General features: G+C 51.1%; 1 protein-coding gene across 1 annotated transcript; it reads left to right on the top strand.

The window, feature by feature from the left end:
* The first annotated feature begins 5,125 nt into the window (after positions 1-5,125).
* On the top strand, positions 5,126-12,780 carry LOC142910208 (uncharacterized). The gene is made up of 4 exons (XM_076059898.1): positions 5,126-5,460; positions 7,863-8,333; positions 9,259-9,463; positions 10,579-12,780. Exons 2-4 carry the CDS (start codon positions 7,886-7,888, stop codon positions 10,985-10,987), a joined length of 1,062 nt encoding a protein of 353 aa, XP_075916013.1. The 5' UTR covers positions 5,126-5,460; positions 7,863-7,885; the 3' UTR covers positions 10,988-12,780.
* Positions 12,781-21,243: the final 8,463 nt, after the last annotated feature.

The following is a 21,243-nucleotide window of genomic DNA, read 5'->3' as shown; positions in this document are numbered from 1 at the left end:
AGATTAAAAACATGCGAACTATTCTATCAAACCTTAACTTTATAATATGCAAACTTGTATGCTTGAATTGTTACACAACACGGCACTTGGTCTTTGATTCGTATCCAATCCTTAATACATTCTGATATGCGAAGTTATTATGCTTGAAATCGTCAGCAAAGTACCACGTTGATGTTCGTTCATTGATTCATAACGATTATGAATTTAAAGCGTTCGACTGAAATACTTCTAATTGCCTTATCAACACCACTCGATGGCCGCAATGCTTCGTTACTTGAATTGTCACACAACACAGCATTCGGTCATTGATCATGCGCGGCCCTTAATGCAATTATTGTCAAGTTGTTAACAATAGGATGACTGATTATTATGCAACGCTACTCGTTGAAAGGGCACTCCAACCAGTATTATTCTTGGAGTTACAAATATGCATTTGAATTCGTTATTTCATTCGTGGATACCAGCAAGATTATGTAGAAAGAAAAATATTAACGAACGACTCAAGTATTTCTAATCGACTTCTCAACGCAACTCAATGGGTGGCGATGTTTCCTTTTGAGATCCTTATCTCGGGCAAATCTTTTAATTAATTGTGGCCAGACCCTTGACAGGGAACCGGTTGAACCCGCTCTTCACCCCCGCGAGCGGCGCTCCGTGGTGAGGTGCCAAGAATTAATCCTTGTTAATGGGTCAGTTGGTAATTTTTGCGGTTAGAAGTACAGCCCCAGCACAATATTACAGAGGAAAATTATGAACACTCTTAAAAACGATGGATTATTCACTCGGTCGTTGCGATGTTTCCACAATCACGGATAATTCAATGGCTTGAGGTTTTAGGCTTTGTTAATGACCCGTGTGTGTGTTGAATGGTATGAGTGGTGAAAGAGTAGACCAATGTTCGGAATCGATTCTTTGCGTCAAGCAGACGTCTGGTTTGTCGTGTAGTGGGGGGCAGTGTATCATACGTATCAGTTGATTCTTCTTTCAGTAGTTGGTTCGGACTCGACGGACGTTGGTGTACGAGTAGATACATTGTTGTAGCTGAGATGACCGTCTGGTAGACGGCGTTAGAAGCACGCCCGCAGCGGCGCGGTTGTACGCGGACGGTAGGTAATGCGCGCAGTGCGTCTGCGAGCAGCAGGCACGCTGGTGCTCCGTCGTCGGCGGTTGTAGATTGCAGGCTCACGATTCGCTCGTGGTGGCGCTGGCCGCTAACAGCGGCAGCGGGTCGCCAATCGGCGACACTCGCCGATTCGGCGAGTTGTAGAGGCGTCTCCGGCGTCGGTGATGGCTGGTCTTCTGCTGAGATGAGTTGAGCGGGTCTTCTGCTGAGATGAGTAGAGATGAGTCTTCTTCTGTTGAGCTGAGTTGAGATGAGTCTTCTTCTGTTGAGCTGAGTTGAGATGAGTCTTCTTCTGTTGAGCTGCCCCCGAGGGCTGATGAGTTGATTTCAATGCTGAAACGGCTCCTTTTTATGCCAAAAATCTCTCTCCTTCTCGGCTCCCCCTCACGAGGCGGAGCTATCTTTGATCTGATCGTATGTCGGTGGGGGGGTTCGTGTGTCGGTGGTGGGGGGGGTTCGTGTGTCAGTGTGTATGTTTGTGTGTGTGTCATTTATGACACGGTTCTGTTCGGGTCTTTCCTCAAGCCATAAACATCAAGACAACAGACGCCTCGATTCATCTTGGTGGCGTCTGGTTGTCTACTCCATCCACCCAGAGAGAGGGGCGGGTTCCCCCCCCCCCCCTTTTTCGTACACGTTTTCGACGCACAAAGAAATGGTTAAGATTTTTTTTAAGTTTAACATTTCACATCACAGTTGATATCTTATCATACACAGTTATGATCCTGCTTGTGATTCATAGTATTTGATTTATTTTCAAGTGAAGATGCTCTTCCGAGCGACTGCATTTTATCACGTGCTGCAGGGAAAGACAAAGGTGGCCAGGATCTTCCCATCTCTCTATACTTTGCAAATATCATTTCGACTCCACATTCTACCAGCCTAATCCACCCCGTTACCTTGGCTCTTACTTAGCTTATTAATTTTCGTCACTTTGTGTGTTTATAAATGTGTGACAGTTTAACTTAAAGCTCGCTCGCTCTTTTGCTGCCCGTGTGCAGGGTGGGGTGGGGGCTACTACTAAGTTCCGTGTGTGGCAGATGGTCCCCGCGATAACGATCTGTTTGCCCTAGCGTGAAATTCCTCTCTCGCGCTCTTCGAGAGAGACAAAGGTGGTCGGGAGCACCTCTTTATACTTTCGACTTATATTTCTCAAATACCATTTGGTCCCATGTTTGCCAAGACTCGTGTTTGTAACTACGTCCTCCCGACACCTCTCGGTTTTACCGAGGTTCGAATTGTTATGATGGAATTATTAAAAAGAAAAATAATTATCATCCTAAGTTTAAGAGGTCCGTTTCTTGATTGTTGGAATCCATATCCCTTGGTTCTGTAAGGTTCTATAATGGAATGTCGTGTAAGGTTAACACGTTATTATTAATATTATATTGCAATTTTCTTTAAAACTTTCTTTGCCTGGTTGCCGTGTGTGGGGTGGGGTGTGTCTCCTCATCAAACCCGGCTGGCTTTTCCAGATGGCCCCTTGTGATAAGGTGTAATTCCTGCTTCTCCGCGCTGTGAGAGAGACAAAGGTGGTCGGGGTTGCTTGGGATATTGTTTAAACTCTTTCGCAAGTTTGCCCGTTGTCTCATTCCTTCTCGATAACCTTTGATGTGACTCGGTATTCCTGCTCCAAGCTTTCAGTAAAAGTATTAAAGGTGAAAATCATTTGATAGCGAATTAATCATTGGATAATAATTCACTGATGTGTCTGGTGGCCTGTTCTTAATTGGAGTGAGCGTTAGGATCGCTAATTTTATCTTATTCTTGTTGTTGCCTCTTAATTTTTTTGTTGTTTTACTGGCAAATAAGGAAAAGAATATGTATACGATTTACCCTGTTGGCGTCTCCGTGTCTAGTCTCTTGGTGTTCTGACCTCGGAGGGACCTTTCCTAAGGGGCCCATCAAACTCTTGTTCATCTGGAGATTTTCGCCGATAGCTGTTACATCCTCGCCTTGAGAGTTTTATTATTTCTTTATATATATATGGCCTGTTTATGACCGACATCTGGTTTTTCGTGTTTCTGGCTTACGGGTTTGATTCATTAAAAAATATATATATTGTTCGTCACGAAAGAAAGGAAAAAGAAATCTAGGTGTATGCATCCGTAAATATTCTTATGGATATTAATTGTGGAAAAAGGGCCGTATACAACAGGTGGTTTACTCTCCCCCCCCCCCCCCCCCCCGGTTGTTGCAGCCTTTCCAGAATCCCTGCGTAAATTAAAACGTCGAGTTTAAATTTCGATTTAAAGCTTTCGTGACTGCAAGGATTCATCTTCTTTGGTTCTTTCGGTAAACTCACGTAGAATGAGAATAAAATAATAAAAGAACACAAAAAATTTCTCACGACGTTTCGGCCACAACGCAAGCGGCCGTCTTCAGGTGACAACAGAGCTTCAATGTCTGTCGTCCCGACAGTTCTGTACCTTTCACCTGAAGACGGCCGCTTGCGTTGTGGCCGAAACGTCGTGAGAATTTTATTGTGTTATTTTGTTGTCGAGTTTGCATGCTAAGATTGGTCCACACACCAAGTTCCTACAGGGACGTCTCTCTCTTTAATGTGGAACACCGGAATGGAGTGAAATCACAGCTGACGCATCTGAAGGCATTCCTGTATTCCCCCGGGGAACGTTTCACCCCACACGTACGTGTGTGTGTATACACGTCTCTTAATAAAATGAGTGCAAACCTGCAAGGGCGTATATTTATATAATTACGTGTAAGTTGAAATGGATTTTTGTTGTTGCCACGGACAATGTATGCCATTTGAGACTCTGATGCAGCCGGACGTCATCAGTAAATGTCAAAGCAGCCAGACGAACTTCCCTCAACACGAGCAGCAGAGGGATTGTCAACACCGCTGGCGTTTCCCTTCGTACCCCAACTCCCATCGCTCGCGTCTTTTATTTTTACGCACAATTAAAGAGTCATTGCCCGAAACGCCGCCGACTGCATACACGTTTAACCATTTTGATTTAAAGCTTTCGTGACTGCAGTGATTCATATTCTTAGCTCTTTCGGTAAAGTCACGTAGAAGGGAAACAATAAAATAATAAAATATATATAAAATAATATATCTTCTTTGGTTCTTTCGGTAAAGTCACGTAGTACGAGAATAAAATAATAAATTTATAAAATTTAATAATACAATAAAATTGCCATATATTTTATTATTTTGTTTCCCTTCAACGTGACTTTACCGAAAGAGCTAAGAATATAAACGTTTAAACATTCTTAAGGCCACGGTGTTGTTAAACGTTTTGCTGTTGTGGGTAATTATAACCGTCATCAGGTTGCGAGTTTGACATTTTAAATGTTTATTGCCGCATGAGCCGAGTGGAGCGGTGGCGCAGTGGTTAGCACACCGCCCGGGTTCGATTCCCCGCCCACGGCGGCGCGCATCAGTGGCAATATTCGAACCGGTCCTGGACCTGCCCACCCACCCCTCCCTCCCCACACTTCACCAGCCCCCACTGGCCAGAGTGGTCAAATATGGTGAATCACCCCCCCACCACCACCATCACCACCATCACGACCGACAACAACGGCGTGCGGAAGGGGTGAAGTGACCGTGACCATCATCCAGCAGTGGGTCAATCAAGGACTGACTTCAATCTTTATTTAAAGATTTCGTGACTGCAGGAATCCATATGTAGTAGGTAGAAAATAAAAAATATATATTTTATTTTATACCTACGTATAAAATAAAATGTTCATTCCGTAAAGTCACGTAGTAGGTATAAAATAAAAAATATATATTTTATTTGATACCTACGTATAAAATAAAATGTTCTTTCGGTAAAGTCACGTGGCTTTTCCGAAAGAACCAAAGCGTAAGGACTGACTTGGTCCTTACATTACGGAACACGTGACAAGCCACAGCAATGAGCATCACCCCCCCTGTCCCCCCCACCCCACACACTTCCGCTCATATACGTCCCTTCCGCCCACGCCCCTCACTTTCACTTCCTGCCCACGCCCGTCACTTTCTGCCCACGCCTCACTTCCGCCCATTTACGTCACTTCCGCCCACGCCCGTCACTTTCACTTCCTGCCCACACCTCACTTCCTGCCCACGCCTCACTTCCGCCCACACCTCACTTCCTGCCCACGCCTCACTTCCTGCCCACGCCTCACTTCCTGCCCACGCCCGTCACTTCCGCCCACGCCCCTTGGCTCTGCTGTTCGGTGGCTGAGCACGTGGGTGGGGTGCGGGTGGTGGTGGGGAGTTTCCCACAAGTCGACGAGAAGCGAGCGAGTGGCGAGCGGCACATCCGAAGGGCGACTCCACTCACAGTCGCCCGGGGCTCCGCACCGCCTCCACGCCCCCCGAGGTAAGAGACGGGACGCGGCGAGGATGGAGCGGTGGGGACGCCCGCGCCGTTCCTGGCCGTGCCCCCCGGTGGTCGACTCGGCCTCGAGGGAGCTCCTCGTCGGGTGCGGCCCTGGCGCTTGGTCCGCCCTCCCGCCTCGTGCAACCTTTCCCCGGCCTTCGCGGCCCTGCTCGCCGGCAGCGCTTTGCCCCCGGCGGTCTTGCCGGAGGCTACCCGGGGGATCTTTGTCTTTGGGTACATCGAGCGTGACCTGAGACAGTGGGGGCCGAAGTTTGACTCCCTGCCGCGGTGAACGCGACGAGCGGAGAGAGCCTCGTGGCGTGTACACAAATCGATTAAAAAGCACCAGTCGGAATTTCGATTTAAAGCTTTCGTGACTGCAAGGATTCATCTTCTTTGGTTCTTTCGGTAAAGTCACCAACATGTAGAATGAGAATAAAAATAATAAATTGATTAAATAAAATAACACAATAAAATTCTCACGACGTTTCGGCCACAACACAAGCCGTTTCAATGCTAAATCCTATGCTAATTCCTTTGTCAAGGCGCTCTGTTTCTTCTCACACAGCTTAAAGGTCGCGGTCTGAGCTTGGCTTTGTTCGCTCCAGCGCTGTCCTCCAGACAGTCTCGTCCCTTCACCTGATGAAGGCCACTTGTGTTGTGGCCAAAACGTCGTGAGAATTTTATTGTGTTATTTTATTTTATCAATTTATTATTTTATTCTCATTCTACGTGGTGACTTTACACAATACCTCCAGTCAAAATGTAAACAAAAAACATACTATGATAATATATAATGCATTGACCTTGAAACTGGTTGGTCCACACCAAGGGACGGCTTTCTTTCTAAGGGACAATGCCACATATATTATCATAGTATGTTTTTGTTTGCATTTTGGCTGCAGGTATTGTGGTTAATGCAGTAGACATGATTCCTTGTTAAAAGGTTTCAGTTTTGTTGCCAGAAAAAAAGGGGAAAAACCCTATTATTATTACAAATCGTGCGATTGATAAAGAGTTGGAGCCGTGATTGGAATACGTGATTGTAGCGTTTCGCCAAGGCGAAATGCCAAAGTCGCTCGCGACACTGCCCCAGGCTTGGGGCTTGAGTCCCCTGCTGATGTCTCTCTGTGCGGCAGGATGTGGCGATCCACTCGGCATACAACCTCGCACTCCCCACCAAACATTCCCCGTATCCCTCCCCCCACCTCGATGTCCCAAGATCCCCGTCCTCTCATCCACCCCCCCCACCACCACCACCACGATCCGATTGTGTCGAGAAGATTCCAGAAGAATGGATTATTTAATAAAGAATTAAAGCTTTCGTGACTGCATAAATTAGTTGCTGTTTTTTTCGGTAAAGTCACGTATGTAGGAATACCATAACGTTATATTAAAATAAATCAATCACGACGTAAAGGTAACTTCCCCGTAGAAGTGTGTTAATAAAGAATTAAAGCTTCTGTGACTGCATAAATTACTCATTGGTTTTTTCGGTAAAGTCACGTATGTAGGAATACCATAACGTTATATTAAAACAAATAAATCACGACGTTTCCTCCTGCCCCGTCCTTTCTCTCTGGCCCCTCCCCCCACCTTCACTTCTTATTTAAGGCTTCCGTTTCATCCGACCTCACTTCTCTGTCCGTCCTTGCCTCTTGGTGTCTCTGTATTTCTGACTTGTACCTCGTATTTGTTCACTCTGTCTATGCTGGTATGTTCAATCCAGAGGTTGAACACGAAATTTAACACTCTTCTGAAATTCGTGGTCCGCCAGGTAAGTGTCTGTGTTGTTGACCTGACTGGTTGTGTATCACGTAATTTTCCTTAGGTTTGTTGAATTCTCGTCTCTCCTTGTTGTATTTGCCTCCGTGATTCGTTTCTTACGCCTGATGAGGATCGCTTGTGTTGCGGTCGAAACGTGATTGATTTGTTTTAATATAATGTTATGGTATTCCTACACACGTGACTTTACCGAAAAAACACAATGAGTAATGTATAATTTGTCTCATTGTTTTATCCCCGTTGTCTGTGAACTCGCGTTTGAACTCTGCGGTTTTCCCTTCGTCTCGTTGCGCCCCCGCGCGGTCCATCTCTTTGCCGAACAACAATTGTGGTGATCGCATCGGTGCCCATCGAATGGTCGGCGATGATACCGCCCCCCCCGCCTTGCTGATCTCGATGCGGCGGTCATCGTTGTCGTCAGCCACGCGGTCATCGTTGTCGTCAGCCACGCTCGATCCTTGGCGGAGATGAAGACCCTCCCGCCAACCCACGGCCGTCTCTCACCGGTCGCTGGTGACGACGCACCAGCGATGTAACGCGACGCACGACATCTCCCGCCCGCCTGTGCTTAAACACAAAACGTGCGCGCTCCTCCCGCACCCCCCCCCCCCTCGCAGATCGCATCGGGGCTACGCTAGCGATGACAATGATGACGACGATGACGACGACGATGTTGCTGCTGCTGCTGGTGGTGATGACGGGGGCGGCGGCGTCGGCAGACGTCTCGCCGATGCCTTCACCTTCCCAGCCGCCGTGCGGGCTGTGTCCCCCGGGCCACCACGTCTCGCTGCCGTGTTCCACCAAGGCCAGCGAGCAGCAGCAGCAACAGCTCCTCCTGGAGGACGCGTCCGACGTGGAGGCGCGTTGCACGCCGTGCCCGCCGCGCCACTACACGCAGTTCTGGAACTCCCTGGACCGGTGTCGCTACTGCGGCCCGCCGTGCAAGGAGGGCCAGCGGCTCGCAAAGGAGTGCAGCCCCACGCACGACCGCGTGTGCGAGTGCGAGCCGGGCACCTTCCTGATGCTGCCGCAGGAGTTCTGCGAGCGGCACAGCGGCTGTGCCGCCGGGCACGGCGTCGTCACCAAAGGCACGCGCGGGGTGGGGGGCGGGGCGGGGTGGGCGGGGAGGGGCTGGGCTACACCACGTGTGTCGTTGCCATTCGTCCGGCGATCGATTCGCCCGTGACCAAAGACGCCGCTCAATCGTTGCGTCCGATTTAATTAGTTGAATCGATAAGGGTTCGTTCCGCGTGGCCTCCCCCGTCAACAGATCCCTGCGGCGAAAAACGCATGAACGCCCAAACTCCCCGTTCATGCATTCTTCATTCATTGGCTAGAGGTTAAATCGTTCGCGCATTATTCCTGTTGGGCGCTGGAGATTGTTTCAATCTCCAGCGCCCATCGGGACAGAGCTCCTTCGCACGCAGCGCGAGATTTCTACCCCACTCAGAAATCAATTGGTTCCTACTTTCACTCCTTTGATGATCATTCATTTGTAAACGTATTTACTGTGCCCCGCCGGCCAGTGCTCGTCAAGTCGGGGGGAATCTTATCTCCACTCTCCTATCTCCCAGTTATCTCCCAGCGCCAATTTATGCCTATTCTTCTTCTTTCGTTCTTTCGGTAAAGTCACGTAGAAAGAGAATAAAATGATAAAATAACACAATAAAATTCTCACAACGTTTCGGCCACAACACAAGTGGCCTTCAGGTGAAAGGAACAAACCTGTCGGGACGACAGAGCTACAATGAAGAAGGCCACTTGTGTTGTGGCCGAAGCGTCGTGAGAATTTTATTGTGTTATTTTATTATTTTATTCTCATTCTACGTGGTGACTTTACCGAAAGAAGCAAAGAAGATGAATCCTTGCAGTCACGAAAGCTTTAAATCGAAATCTATGCCTATTCTCTTCTCATCTTTCTCTCTCTCTCTACGCATCTCTACATTTTGTCCCGCGTCTCTGCCCGCCCGTGCGCCCCCCCCCCCCCCGTCTCGCGTCTCCGTTGTTCCGCAGGATCCCCGCGCGAAGACACGCGCTGCGCCCCATGCCCTCGGGGATTCTTCTCCCCCGAGGCGTCGGTGGACGCCCCGTGCCGCCCACACACAAACTGCTCCGGCCCGGGCTCCATGGAGCTGCTGCCCGGGGCCTCCACGCACGACGCGCTCTGCTGGTCGGGCGCCCGCGTGGAGTCGCGAGCGTGGGGACGCGGGGCCGGCAGGTGACCGCTCTCTCGCTCGCTTTTTTTTCCATACGGACGCGTCGTTTTAGCGGCAACCGTAGATCGACGGCGTCAAATGTTGATTTAAAGCTTTCGTGACGGCAGTGGATTCATATTCTTGATTCTTTCGGTAAAGTCACCACGTAGAAGGGAAACAATAAAATAATAAAATATATATTAAACAATAAAATTCTCACGACGTTTCGACCGTAACGCAAGCGGTCATCATCAGGTGTGAAAAAACCAACGGTCGTGAGAATTGTATTGTTTTATATATATTTTATTACTTTATTGTTTCCCTTCAACGTGGTGACTTTACCGAAAGAACCAACAATATCAACGGCATCGTCGGAGGACCGCGCTACTGGCCTCGGAGGGCAGCCGGTGCGGATGCCGCACGTGCCCACTGGGGAGAGCGCTCCGGGCTGGACACGCGTTCGCAATCTGGTCCACGGTCACGTATTTATCCGTTTAAAAAGACTACTACAACCGCAGTACATTTTGGATGTGTGTGTGCGTGTACGTCTTTGAGAAATTGTAACGTAATCGTGAAGAGGTCGCCGGTGCATTCTCCACGTTGCAGGAATAGAAAACGATAGGAATGTTCGCCACTTGAACGAGACGCTAAATTCCACGCGATGGCGCGTGACCGACCGGTAGCACAGCGAGAGGTACGCTGACGCGGTCTCGCTGGCTACAGAAGCATTTTCTGAGTCCATACTCTTTGGTTCTATTCGGTAAAGTCACGTAGGTAAAAATAAAACAACAAAAATCACGACGTTTCGGCCACAACACAAGCGGCCTTCATCAGGTGAAGGGACCGGGCTGTCTCGAGGACAGCGCTGGAGTGAAACACAGCCACGCTCAGACCGCGGACCTTTAAGCTGAGTATGGATCCTTGCAGTCACGAAAGCTTTAAATCTAGAATGTTCTGAGTCGCCAACCCGGAACGGATCTCGGTTGCCTGACTGCAAGCTGGCACGACGCCCGCGCCTCCCAATTAGCGAACGAGCTGGCTACGTGCAGTGCGAAATAAGTACGGTGAAAAGTCCACCTTGCGAAAGGTGATCCCGGAACAACGCGCTTTACATCTCCTTCCCTTCCTTCCGCTGCAGAGCCTCCGTCGCCGCCGCCGCCTCGTCCGCCGCCCCGGCCAGAGGGCCCGTGCGACGCCGCGACCCTGCGGTTCGCGGGCGGCGTCCGCCGCCTGCCTCTGTCGTGCCTGGCCCACCGCGGCGCAGGGAAGGCCGCCCACGTCCGGGAGCTGCTGCTCGGCGCCATGGGCGACGCGGGGCGGCGGCGCGGGCGCGGGCGCAGGAAGCAGGGGGGGAGGAGGCTGGAGAAGCACGTGAAGCTGCTGCTGCTGCTCCGGGTTTGCGCGAGGAGACCGCCCCGCCGGGAGGAGGGTCGGTGAGGATGCACGGTTCGCCGTTGCGGAGAAAGACCTGGTCGAACAAGACGGGGGTGGGGGGGGGGAAGGGCCTTTTAAATGGTCGTGTTGTAGTAGTCACGAACCGAGCGTGAGGGCTCAGAAACATTGATATAGCAACCATTTAAATCAATGTTTCAGCTGCCCAGCCGTGATTATATTGGGTTAAGTTCGGCGAGTTGACCGCGCAAAAATTGCCATCTTAAAAGGTGATTTGTTCGAATAATTCTGGGTTTCAGAATTTAAAATGTTGGTTTGATCGCCATGCGCGTAGGGAAGCCGTGGCTCCTGGTGGTAGTTCCGCGTGACATGCTGCTGTGGGCCGTTGGGCAAACTGCAGAAACATTTTTGGGAAAGAGATGACAGTTTTATATAAGCTGTAGCCGGAGTCTTTCAAGCCCGTCGATTGAAGCCCTCTAAATTATCCAATATAGAACACTCATCGCATTAATGAAATCGACTGTAGAGGGTTAAATAAGTACACGATGAGTGGTGATGATGAGGTATGATTAATTAAATTACATTCCATAGCTTGTAACAGAGGACACACATTAAGGTTATCGCATGCCACAAACTGCTTTGGGGGCAACATAACAGTGACTAACTTTAATAAGCCCACATTATTAACAAACGCTTCCTCACGACTGAAACCTTTAATCGCTGTACATTTCAGACAATTTGCCCTGTTATAAGGTGCAGAAGAGTACGGCGTAGTTACGAACAGCGACCACCGTGACAGCTAAAATGTTACAAAAATCTCCGATTTGAAGAAGGTTCATCGATAAACACATTCTCCTGCGGAGGGAGCTGGTAGGAACGTTGGGTTGCTCGGTCAATGGCCAGGGTCAACGGCAGTGTGGTGTATTCCACAAATAGGTCCGACTGTGAGGGCGGGCACAAGCCGGCGTGAGTAGGTTAAGCGTTGAGTTTTATAAGGGCACCACGGGGTGACCAGTCCCTCCCCACCCAGCCCCACCCCTCCCACCCCCCACCCAGCCCCTCCCCACCCTCCCCTCCTCACCCTCCCCACCCAGCCCCTCCCCTCCCATTTTTGGATGCACGACGGACGGACACAACAATAATCCCCTGTGGGCTGGTGGTGTAATAACCAGGAGGTTCCTGCCAGTACAAGCATGTGTTTTTCACGTGAAGAGAGAATGGAAATATATTTCAGCAGTATTCACAATCTCTCCTACAAGCAGGGCTCTCAACGTTTCCCTAGAATGCGTGCTGGCTTGGAGTTAGGAATTATTAGCAGAAGGCACTGCACCCAGAGAGTGTGAGATACACCCATCGTAAGAGTCCATGTTGTTGTGTAGGCCAATTAGTTTAAAGGGCAATGCATACATTACCGAAGGATATTTGTTTGAACAGTTTACCGCAAGTATGTGTGGTTAATGCAGACTGGATGCCTTGTAACAGGGGTCCGTTTCGTGTTTGAACATCTTAACACCTGCCGCCTTATTGCCAGTAAGGGTAAATCCTCCTTTTTGTATTATTCCATCGCTATGTTTATTGCTCCAAGTATCCTTACAATCAATCCAATGAGAGCTTTATACAAGAACAATAAGGATACACGAGGATATGGTTTGTCAAAGTTCCCAGAAGAGTGTTGATGTGAACAAAAATAACAAAAAAAGATTTCGTTGGTGAGATTTCTAGAGAAACATTTCTGGAGCAGAGCGTAATGTACCTCTAAGTACTGGGGGACTGGTTAACGCAGTTCCTCCACATGTTTGTTGACAGCACAGTATTTTTATAGTTGCGTGTGCACACGCGTCACATGACGTGTGCACGCATTACTTTTTTGGAATGTTCAATGTGTTTTTGTAATTGTCACGGATGGTTACGTGTCGACTGTTGAAACCTATGAATAAAAGTTGCACGAAATGTCCGCGTGTTCAAAATTCCTCGCCAATTCGGAGCGAATCCGAAATCCGCAAATACGTCGTCAGCTACGATCTGTCGTTTGCCGGCTGAATGCCTCCCTTCAATCGTGGCTGCGGTGGCAAAAAAGCCACCGAGCTTTTTCTGCCCGTGAGCTGTGATCTTACCGCCCCGTCTGCGTTCATCGGTTATCGCCCCCTTATCGCCGTGCCGCCCTGAACAAACTCAACAGAAGGCCTCCACGGTAATATTATATTGTCCTGAGAGGAGTTACGGTCGTCCTGAAGCCAACTCTACCAGAGCGAGAGAGAGAGAGAGGAGGCAGTGTGCGTAGAGTTGTGGTGGGCCCCCGAAAGTTCACCGCGACAAGTCAGGGGCCCCGATGCTGATGGGAAGATCGCCAGTTGGGGTAGACACGTGGCTGCGCCTCACCACGTGACCTCTTGACCCACACGACTGAATCCGCATTCCTAAGGCTACGCGAGCACCCCGCACCCTTCCCGTGCGCTTACAAGAACAGAACCCACATCCCCCAGTAGCCCCCCCCCCCCCCCAGCCTTAACAGCATGTTAGGGCAAATACTAATAGGAATCCACTGGAGACAGAGCCGGATTAAGATTGTGTAAGCCCCCTGGGCTACAGGTACCGTGAGGCCCCCCGGTAAAAACTGTTGAAAAGGAAAACAAAGTTAAAGAAAAATAAAATGTTTTTTTTTTACAAGGCTAACGAATAAAATTCGGCATGCGCAACTGAAATCACTTTTCACTTCGTCTCTGGAGGCGCTTCAGCTGGACGAGGCCCCTGGGCTGCAGCCCCTGAAGCCCCCCGCCCCCACGCCCGAATCTGGCCCCGATGTTGGTGGATGAGTGAGCGAGTGAGGACGAGTGAGTGAGAGAGAGAGAGAGGGGAGTGTGAGTGAGGACGAGTGAGTGATGTAAGCGCTATCGGTTCATCCGGCGGTTGTTTATTTTAGCGTTTCGGCGGCAAACGTGCGACCGGGGCGACAAGCTCGTACGCGCGGAACGTTGCAAATTACGCGGCTGTGGAAACTTTAGCTGACGTGGAAATAAGTCGATAATCATTAACATTATGAGACCTCCTTTGCCAAAAACAAGATATAGGAATAGGTTTTACCCTTTTAACTGGCACAAAAACTGACACCTTTATTCAAGGCATCATGTTTGCAATGACCACAACACAAGCAGTCAAAATGCAAACAAAAAAGACAACTCTGATAATAATATGCACTGTCCTTGAATTTGATTGGTCCACACCCGAGACAGCTTTTCTTAGAGCTTAGTCTCCATTGGTGTTGGACCAGAAGACGCCAAAAGGCGTACAACTCAAAAACAGCGCACTATCAGAGTATTGAGGGCTCGGGGTGAGCATTAACATTATGAGACCTCCTTTGCCAGAAACAAGATATAGGAATAGGTTTTACCCTTTTAACTGGCACAAAAACTGACACCTTTATTCAAGGCATCATGTTTGCAATGACCACAACACAAGCAGTCAAAATGCAAACAAAAAAGACAACTCTGATAATAATATGCACTGTCCTTGAATTTGATTGGTCCACACCCGAGACAGCTTTTCTTAGAGCCTAGTCTCCATTGGTGTTGGACCAGAAGACGCCAAAAGGCGTACAACTCAAAAACAGCGCACTATCAGAGTATTGAGGGCTCAGGGTGAGCATTAACATTATGAGGCCTCCTTTGCCAGAAACAAGATATAGGAATAGGTTTTACCCTTTTAACTGGCACAAAAACTGACACCTTTATCCAAGGCATCATGTTTGCAATGACCACAACACAAGCAGTCAAAATGCAAACAAAAAAGACAACTCTGATAATAATATGCACTGTCCTTGAATTTGATTGGTCCACACCCGAGACAGCTTTTCTTAGAGCCTAGTCTCCATTGGTGTTGGACCAGAAGACGCCAAAAGGCGTACAACTCAAAAACAGCGCATTTGACTGCTTGTGTTGTGGTCATTGCAAACATGATGCCTTGAATAAAGGTGTCAGTTTTTGTGCCAGTTAAAAGGGTAAAACCTATTCCTATATCTTGTTTCTGGCAAAGGAGGTCTCATAATGTTAATGCTCACCCCGAGCCCTCAATACTCTGATAGTGCGCTGTTTTTGAGTTGTACGCCTTTTGGCGTCTTCTGGTCCAACACCAATGGAGACTAGGCTCTAAGAAAAGCTGTCTCGGGTGTGGACCAATCAAATTCAAGGACAGTGCATATTATTATCAGAGTTGTCTTTTTTGTTTGCATTTTGACTGCTTGTGTTGTGGTCATTGCAAACATGATGCCTTGAATAACGGTGTCAGTTTTTGTGCCAGTTAAAAGGGTAAAACCTATTCCTATAAGTCGATAATCCTTCGACGCGCCCGCGCGCACAAAACCAGAGCGCCGCGCAAATTCGAGAATGGTGTTGAAGCCGCGTCAACGATTGGCGGAAAACAATAAATCTCGAGGCTCACTCAAACAACAAATATTAAGGAACGCGACCCTAAATAACAAACCGTGGGGCGGCGTGGCGCGCTCGCGAGTCCCAACGTACCGCGGCGACGGTGCCGAAGCAGACGAGCAAAAAAATTCTAGATTTGAAGATTTAGTGACCGCGAGGATCCACACACTCTTTGGTTCTATTCGGTAAAGTCACGCGGGTAAAAAAACAATAAAGAATCACGACGTTTCGGCCGCAACACAAGCGGCCTTCATCGGGTGACTTCTTGTCCCGTTGTCTGTTAAAAGCTCTAACAGATAGGTGAAAACCCTCCCCGTAGAGGCTATCAAGTCTAGATTTGAAGCTTTCGTGACTGCGAGGATCCACGCTCTTTGGTTCTATTCGGTAAAGTTACGCGGGTAAAAAAATAAAATTAAAAAAAATCACGACGTTTCGGCCGCAGCGCGAGCGGACGTCAAAGGTCTCGCCACGGAGCCCACACCACTGGGTGACGGGCTAAGGAGCTCGGGGAACGAGCGGCGAGGGTCGTCGAGCCTTCCGGCAAACTCGTAGCCACCTACCCGGCGGGTACGCGGGCGGTCCGTGTACACAACGCGCGCGCACGTGGCATCGTGACGTGTGCACGTGGCATCGTGACGCGTGCACGTGGCATCGTGACGTGTGCACGTGGCGTCGTGACGTGTACACAACGTGTGCACGTGGCATCGTGCCGTGTACACGTGGCATCGTGACGTGTGCACGTGGCATCGTGCCGTGTGCACGTGGCATCGTGACGCGTGCACGTGGCATCGTGACGTGTACACGTGGCATCGTGATGTGTGCACGTGGCATCGTGACGTGTACACAACGCTTACCACGGGAGCTGTGCACTTTGAAATGATCGTCTGATGATGAAAACTAATTCACTTACAACTGATTTAAAGCTTTCGTGACTGCAGTAATTCATATTCTTAGCTCTTTCGGTAAAGTCACGTTGAAAGGAAACAATAAAATAATAAATATATTATTGTTATATATTTTATTATTTTATTGTTTCCCTTCAACGTGACTTGACTGAAAGAGCTAAGAATATAATATTACTTAGAACTGTTTTTGTCCTTCCCCCCCCGCTCCCGCATCTCCGACTAGCGCACGGTTGGCATCGTGCTCACGCGCACCTACGTGTACGCACCTGGCCGAGTCGGTGGGACACCCTTCACCAAACACACACTGCTGCATTCCGAGGTGGGTTGACCGCCGCTCCCCCCTCCCTCCCCGCGCTGTCACACGCCACGCGGGGAGGAGCCGCGTGCCGCGGCGGTCTCCGCCAGCACGGCCTGCAGCAGGCCGATGTAGCGAACCGTCGCGCGCAGTGTCGCCGCCCGCGACGGCCGGAGGCGGTCCGGCGGCAGCAGGCAATGCAGGAGCAGGAACGCGCGGTTCAGGTTTCGCACCTGAGGGCACGGACACGCAGACGGACGGACGCGCGCGGACACGCCGTCAGTGCCGGGGATGGACGCCGCTTGGCCTTTGAGCGGCGGCGCTCGAGGGCCAAGCGGCGTCGAATTTAACTCGCTCCGCCACCCGTGGGCGAGGACTCGGTTCGACCAGACTTCAACCGTCTCGCGTCACCCCGTGCCGTGTTCCAACAACCGCATGGCAGGCCACGATAACGCAAAGTCATAGTAATAGGTTTTACCCTTTTAACTGGCACAAAAACTGACACCTTTATTCAAGGCATCATGTTTGCAATAACCACAACACAAGCAGTCAAAATGCAAACAAAAGAGACAACTCTGATAATAATATTATGCACTGTCCTTGAATTTGATTGGTCCACACGCGAGACAGCTTTTCTTAGAGCCTAGTCTCCACTGGTGTTGGACCAGATGACGCCAAAAGGCGTACAAGGATAAAACCTATTACTATATCTTGTTACTGGCATAGGAGGTCTCATAATGTAAACGCGAAGTCACTCAAAAGCACGGGGAGAGAAACGGACGCATGGGAGGATGGGCACACGGACGGACGGATCCGAGTTTTAAGTTAAAAAATAATTTGTTTTACGCGGCGTCCTCGTCGCGGGCCATCTCTTCGCGCGACGATGAGCGACTTTACGTTTTACACCTCAGACGTTTGAAAGGGCACCCGCCAGCTCTCCCAGTGGCAGCTATCCTCGTGCTGCACCACATGACGCCCGGCCTGCAAGTGGGGGCCAGTCGGGAGGAGACTGTCGCTGCTACGTGTGGTCCCAACTGATGTAGGTGCAGTGTCAATGTTTAAAACGTCACTCACATGGACCACGATGGGCTACTCTATTCACGTAATCGCTGGTGTGGCCTTCGAGATCCGAACTGAATCTGGAACGTGCCACCACTGGGCCATATCACCCCCCCTCCCCTCCCCCCCCAAGTTTTGTTTTAGTCTGAGTCAACCTAAGGGGATCGTGGCTTCTCACCCGGATCCTTTCGCGCACGTTCGCTTTGCTCTTCCGAGCTAACGCGGCAGCAGCCGCTGTCCTCGGGGAGGCGGAGGAGCTCCAGCGGGAGGAGCGCGAGGAGGTGGAGCAGACGGCGGTGGAGGTGGTGGAGCAGACGGCGGTGGTGGAGCAGACGGCGGTGGAGGTGGTGGAGCAGACGACGGTGGAGGTGGTGGAGCAGACGGCGGTGGAGGTGGTGGAGCAGACGGCGGTGGAGGTGGTGGAGCAGACGGCGGTGGAGGTGGTGGAGGTGCTGGAGGTGCTGGAGGGACCCGTGAGAGTCCTGCAGAGCCCAGCTGGAATCTGAGACCCCTTGAGAACCACGCTGGACGACCCCCCTTGCAGCATCCGCTGCTGCTGTGGCTGCTGGTGGTGGTGGACCTGCTGCTGGTGGTGGACCTGCTGCTGCTGGTGGACCTGCTGCTGCTGGTGGTGGTGGACCTGCTGCTGGTGGTGGTGGTGGACCTGCTGCTGCTGGTGGTGGTGGACCTGCTGCTGCTGCTGCTGCTGGTGGTGGTGGACCTGCTGCTGCTGCTGTTGGGGGTAGTGGACCTGCTGCTGCTGGTGGTGGTGGTGGTGGACCTGCTGCTGCTGCTGGTGGTGGTAGTCGACCTGCTGCTGCTGCTGGTGGAGGAGGACCTGCTGCTGCTGGTGGTAGTGGACCTGCTGCTGCTGGTGGTAGTGGTGCTGCAGGAGGACGATATCGACGAGACTTGGCTGGGAGTTGTCTCGCAGCTCGCCGCGCTGCACGGCAGAGAAGAGCTCCGGTGCCGGGGTGCGGAACAACCGGGGTGGCGGCGCCGGGGTGCCCCCCCGGTGGCCCGGTGCTCGGCGCTGCGGAAGGAGAAGCGCAGGGCGAGAGCGAGCGACCCCCTCTCGATGGGGGGGGGGGGGGGGGGTAAATTCGTTGGCCTGCTCTTCCACGCTGGCCAAGACGACTCGGGGAGAGGCGGCGGCCACCCCCACGCCTCGGCCCGCCGCACGCGACCTGCCCCGTTGGGCTTCGACTGCCGCACCACAGAGACCGCCACAGAGACCGCGAGTCATTGACACACCGCGGTCACCCTCGTGGCAAACAGCAATTACAACACAGCCAACACAATGAACACAGCACAGCGAACACAGCGAACACAACACAGCAAACACAGCCAACACAGTGAACACAGCACAGCGAACACAACACAGCCAACACAGCAAATACAGCGAACACAGTGAACACAACACAGCGAACACAGCACAGCCAACACAGCACAGCGAACACAGCACAGCCAACACAGCAAACACAGCGAACACAGCGAACACAACACAGCCAACACAGCACAACACAGCCAACACAGCGAACACAACACAGCCAACATAGCACAGCGAACACAGCGAACACAACACAGCCAAAACAGCACAACACAGCGAACACAGCCAACACAACACAGCGAACACAACACAGCGAACACAGCACAGCCAACACAACACAGCGAACACAGCACAGCCAACACAACACAGCCAACACAGCAAACACAGCACAGCGAACACAACACAGCGATCACAGCACAGCGAACACAGCACAGTGAACACAGCACAGCGAACACAGCACAGTGAACACAACACAGCGAACACAACACAGCCAACACAGCACAGCGAACACAACACAGCGAACACAGCACAGCGAACACAGCACAGTGAACACAACACAGCGAACACAACACAGCCAACACAGCACAGCGAACACAACACAGCCAACACAACACAGCGAACACAACACAGCGAACACAGCACAGCCAACACAGCGAACACAGCACAGCGAACACAGCACAGCCAACACAGCACAGCGAACACAACACAGCGAACACAACACAGCGAACACAACACAGCCAACACAGCACAGCGAACACAACACAGCCAACACAACACAGCGAACACAACACAGCCAACACAACACAGCGAACACAACACAGCCAATACAACACAGCGAACACAACACAGCCAACACAGCACAGCGAACACAGCACAGCGAACACAGCACAGTGAACACAACACAGCGAACACAACACAGCCAACACAGCACAGCGAACACAACACAGCCAACACAACACAGCGAACACAACACAGCGAACACAGCACAGCCAACACAACACAGCGAACACAGCGAACACAACACAGCCAACACAGCACAGCCAACACAGCACAGCGAACACAACACAGCCAACACAACACAGCGAACACAACACAGCCAACACAACACAGCGAACACAGCACAGCCAACACAACACAACACAGCGAACACAACACAGCCAACACAACACAGCGAACACAGCACAACCAACACAACACAGCGAACACAGCACAGCCAACACAACACAGCAAATACAACACAGCCCACACAACACAGCACAGCGAACACAACACAGCCAACACAACACAGTGAACACAACACAGCCAACACAACACAGCCAACACAACACAGCCAACACAGCACAGCGAACACAACACAGCCAACACAACACAGCGAACACAGCACAGCGAACACAACACAGCCAACACAACACAGCGAACACAGCACAGCGAACACAACACAGCGAATACAACACAGCCAACACAACACAGCACAGCGAACACAACACAGCCAACACAACACAGCGAACACAACACAGCCAACACAGCACAGCGAACACAACACAGCCAACATAACACAGCGAACACAACACAGCCAACACAACACAGCACAGCGAACACAACACAGCCAACACAGCACAGCCAACACAACACAGCCAACACAACACAGCGAACACAGCACAGCCAACACAACACAGCGAACACAGCACAGCGAACACAACACAGTGAACACAACACAGTGAACACAACACAGCAAACACAGTGAACACAACACAGCCAACACAACACAGCGAACACAACACAGCGAACACAGCACAGCCAACACAACACAGCGAACACAACACAGCCAACACAACACAGCGAACACAGCACAGCGAACACAGCACAGCCAACACAACACAGCCAACACAACACAGCGAACACAGCGAACACAATACAGCCAACACAACACAGCCAACACAACACAGCCAACACAACACAGCGAACACAACACAGCCAACACAACACAGCGAACACAACACAGCGAACACAACACAGCGAACACAGCACAGCCAACACAACACAGCGAACACAGCACAGCCAACACAACACAGCGAACACAGCACAGCCAACACCGCCCCTCACCGGCTGGCCAGGCCAGGGGTGCCCCGGGGGTCGACCCGGCTCCAAAGGCCCCGCGGGTCCCGGAGGCCACTGCCGGAGTCTCGCCGGGTCCGCGGAGGCCACGGGTCCCGGAGTGGTCACGGGGCCCCATGGGTCACGTGACCCCCGGGAGCCGGCGTGCAGCCGCTCCGTGGCGCAGGGGGCGACGGGGCTCTGTGGTGCATCAGAGACGTTCACAAGGCACTGTGGTGCATCAGAGGCGTTCACAAGGCACTGTGGTGCATCAGAGGCGTTCACAAGGCACTTTGGTGCATCAGAG

The sequence above is a fragment of the Petromyzon marinus genome, unplaced genomic scaffold (genome assembly GCF_048934315.1).
Source record: "Petromyzon marinus isolate PM22_M1 ecotype Great Lakes invasive population unplaced genomic scaffold, UKy_Petmar_22M1.pri1.0 PM_G_Scaffold_14, whole genome shotgun sequence".
NCBI classification, from domain to species: domain Eukaryota; kingdom Metazoa; phylum Chordata; class Hyperoartia; order Petromyzontiformes; family Petromyzontidae; genus Petromyzon; species Petromyzon marinus.
The sequence above is the reverse complement of the archived record's forward strand: the minus strand, read 5'-3'. Positions and strand labels throughout refer to the sequence as shown.

Excerpts from the sequence above, each read along its gene's own strand:
- LOC142910208 (XM_076059898.1), top strand. The coding sequence starts at position 7,886 with ATGACAATGATGACGACGATGACGACGACGATGTTGCTGCTGCTGCTG. Across the intron at positions 8,334-9,258 it reads GCACGGCGTCGTCACCAAAG|GATCCCCGCGCGAAGACACG; the intron begins GCACGCGCGGGG and ends GTTGTTCCGCAG. Across the intron at positions 9,464-10,578 it reads TGGGGACGCGGGGCCGGCAG|AGCCTCCGTCGCCGCCGCCG; the intron begins GTGACCGCTCTC and ends CTTCCGCTGCAG.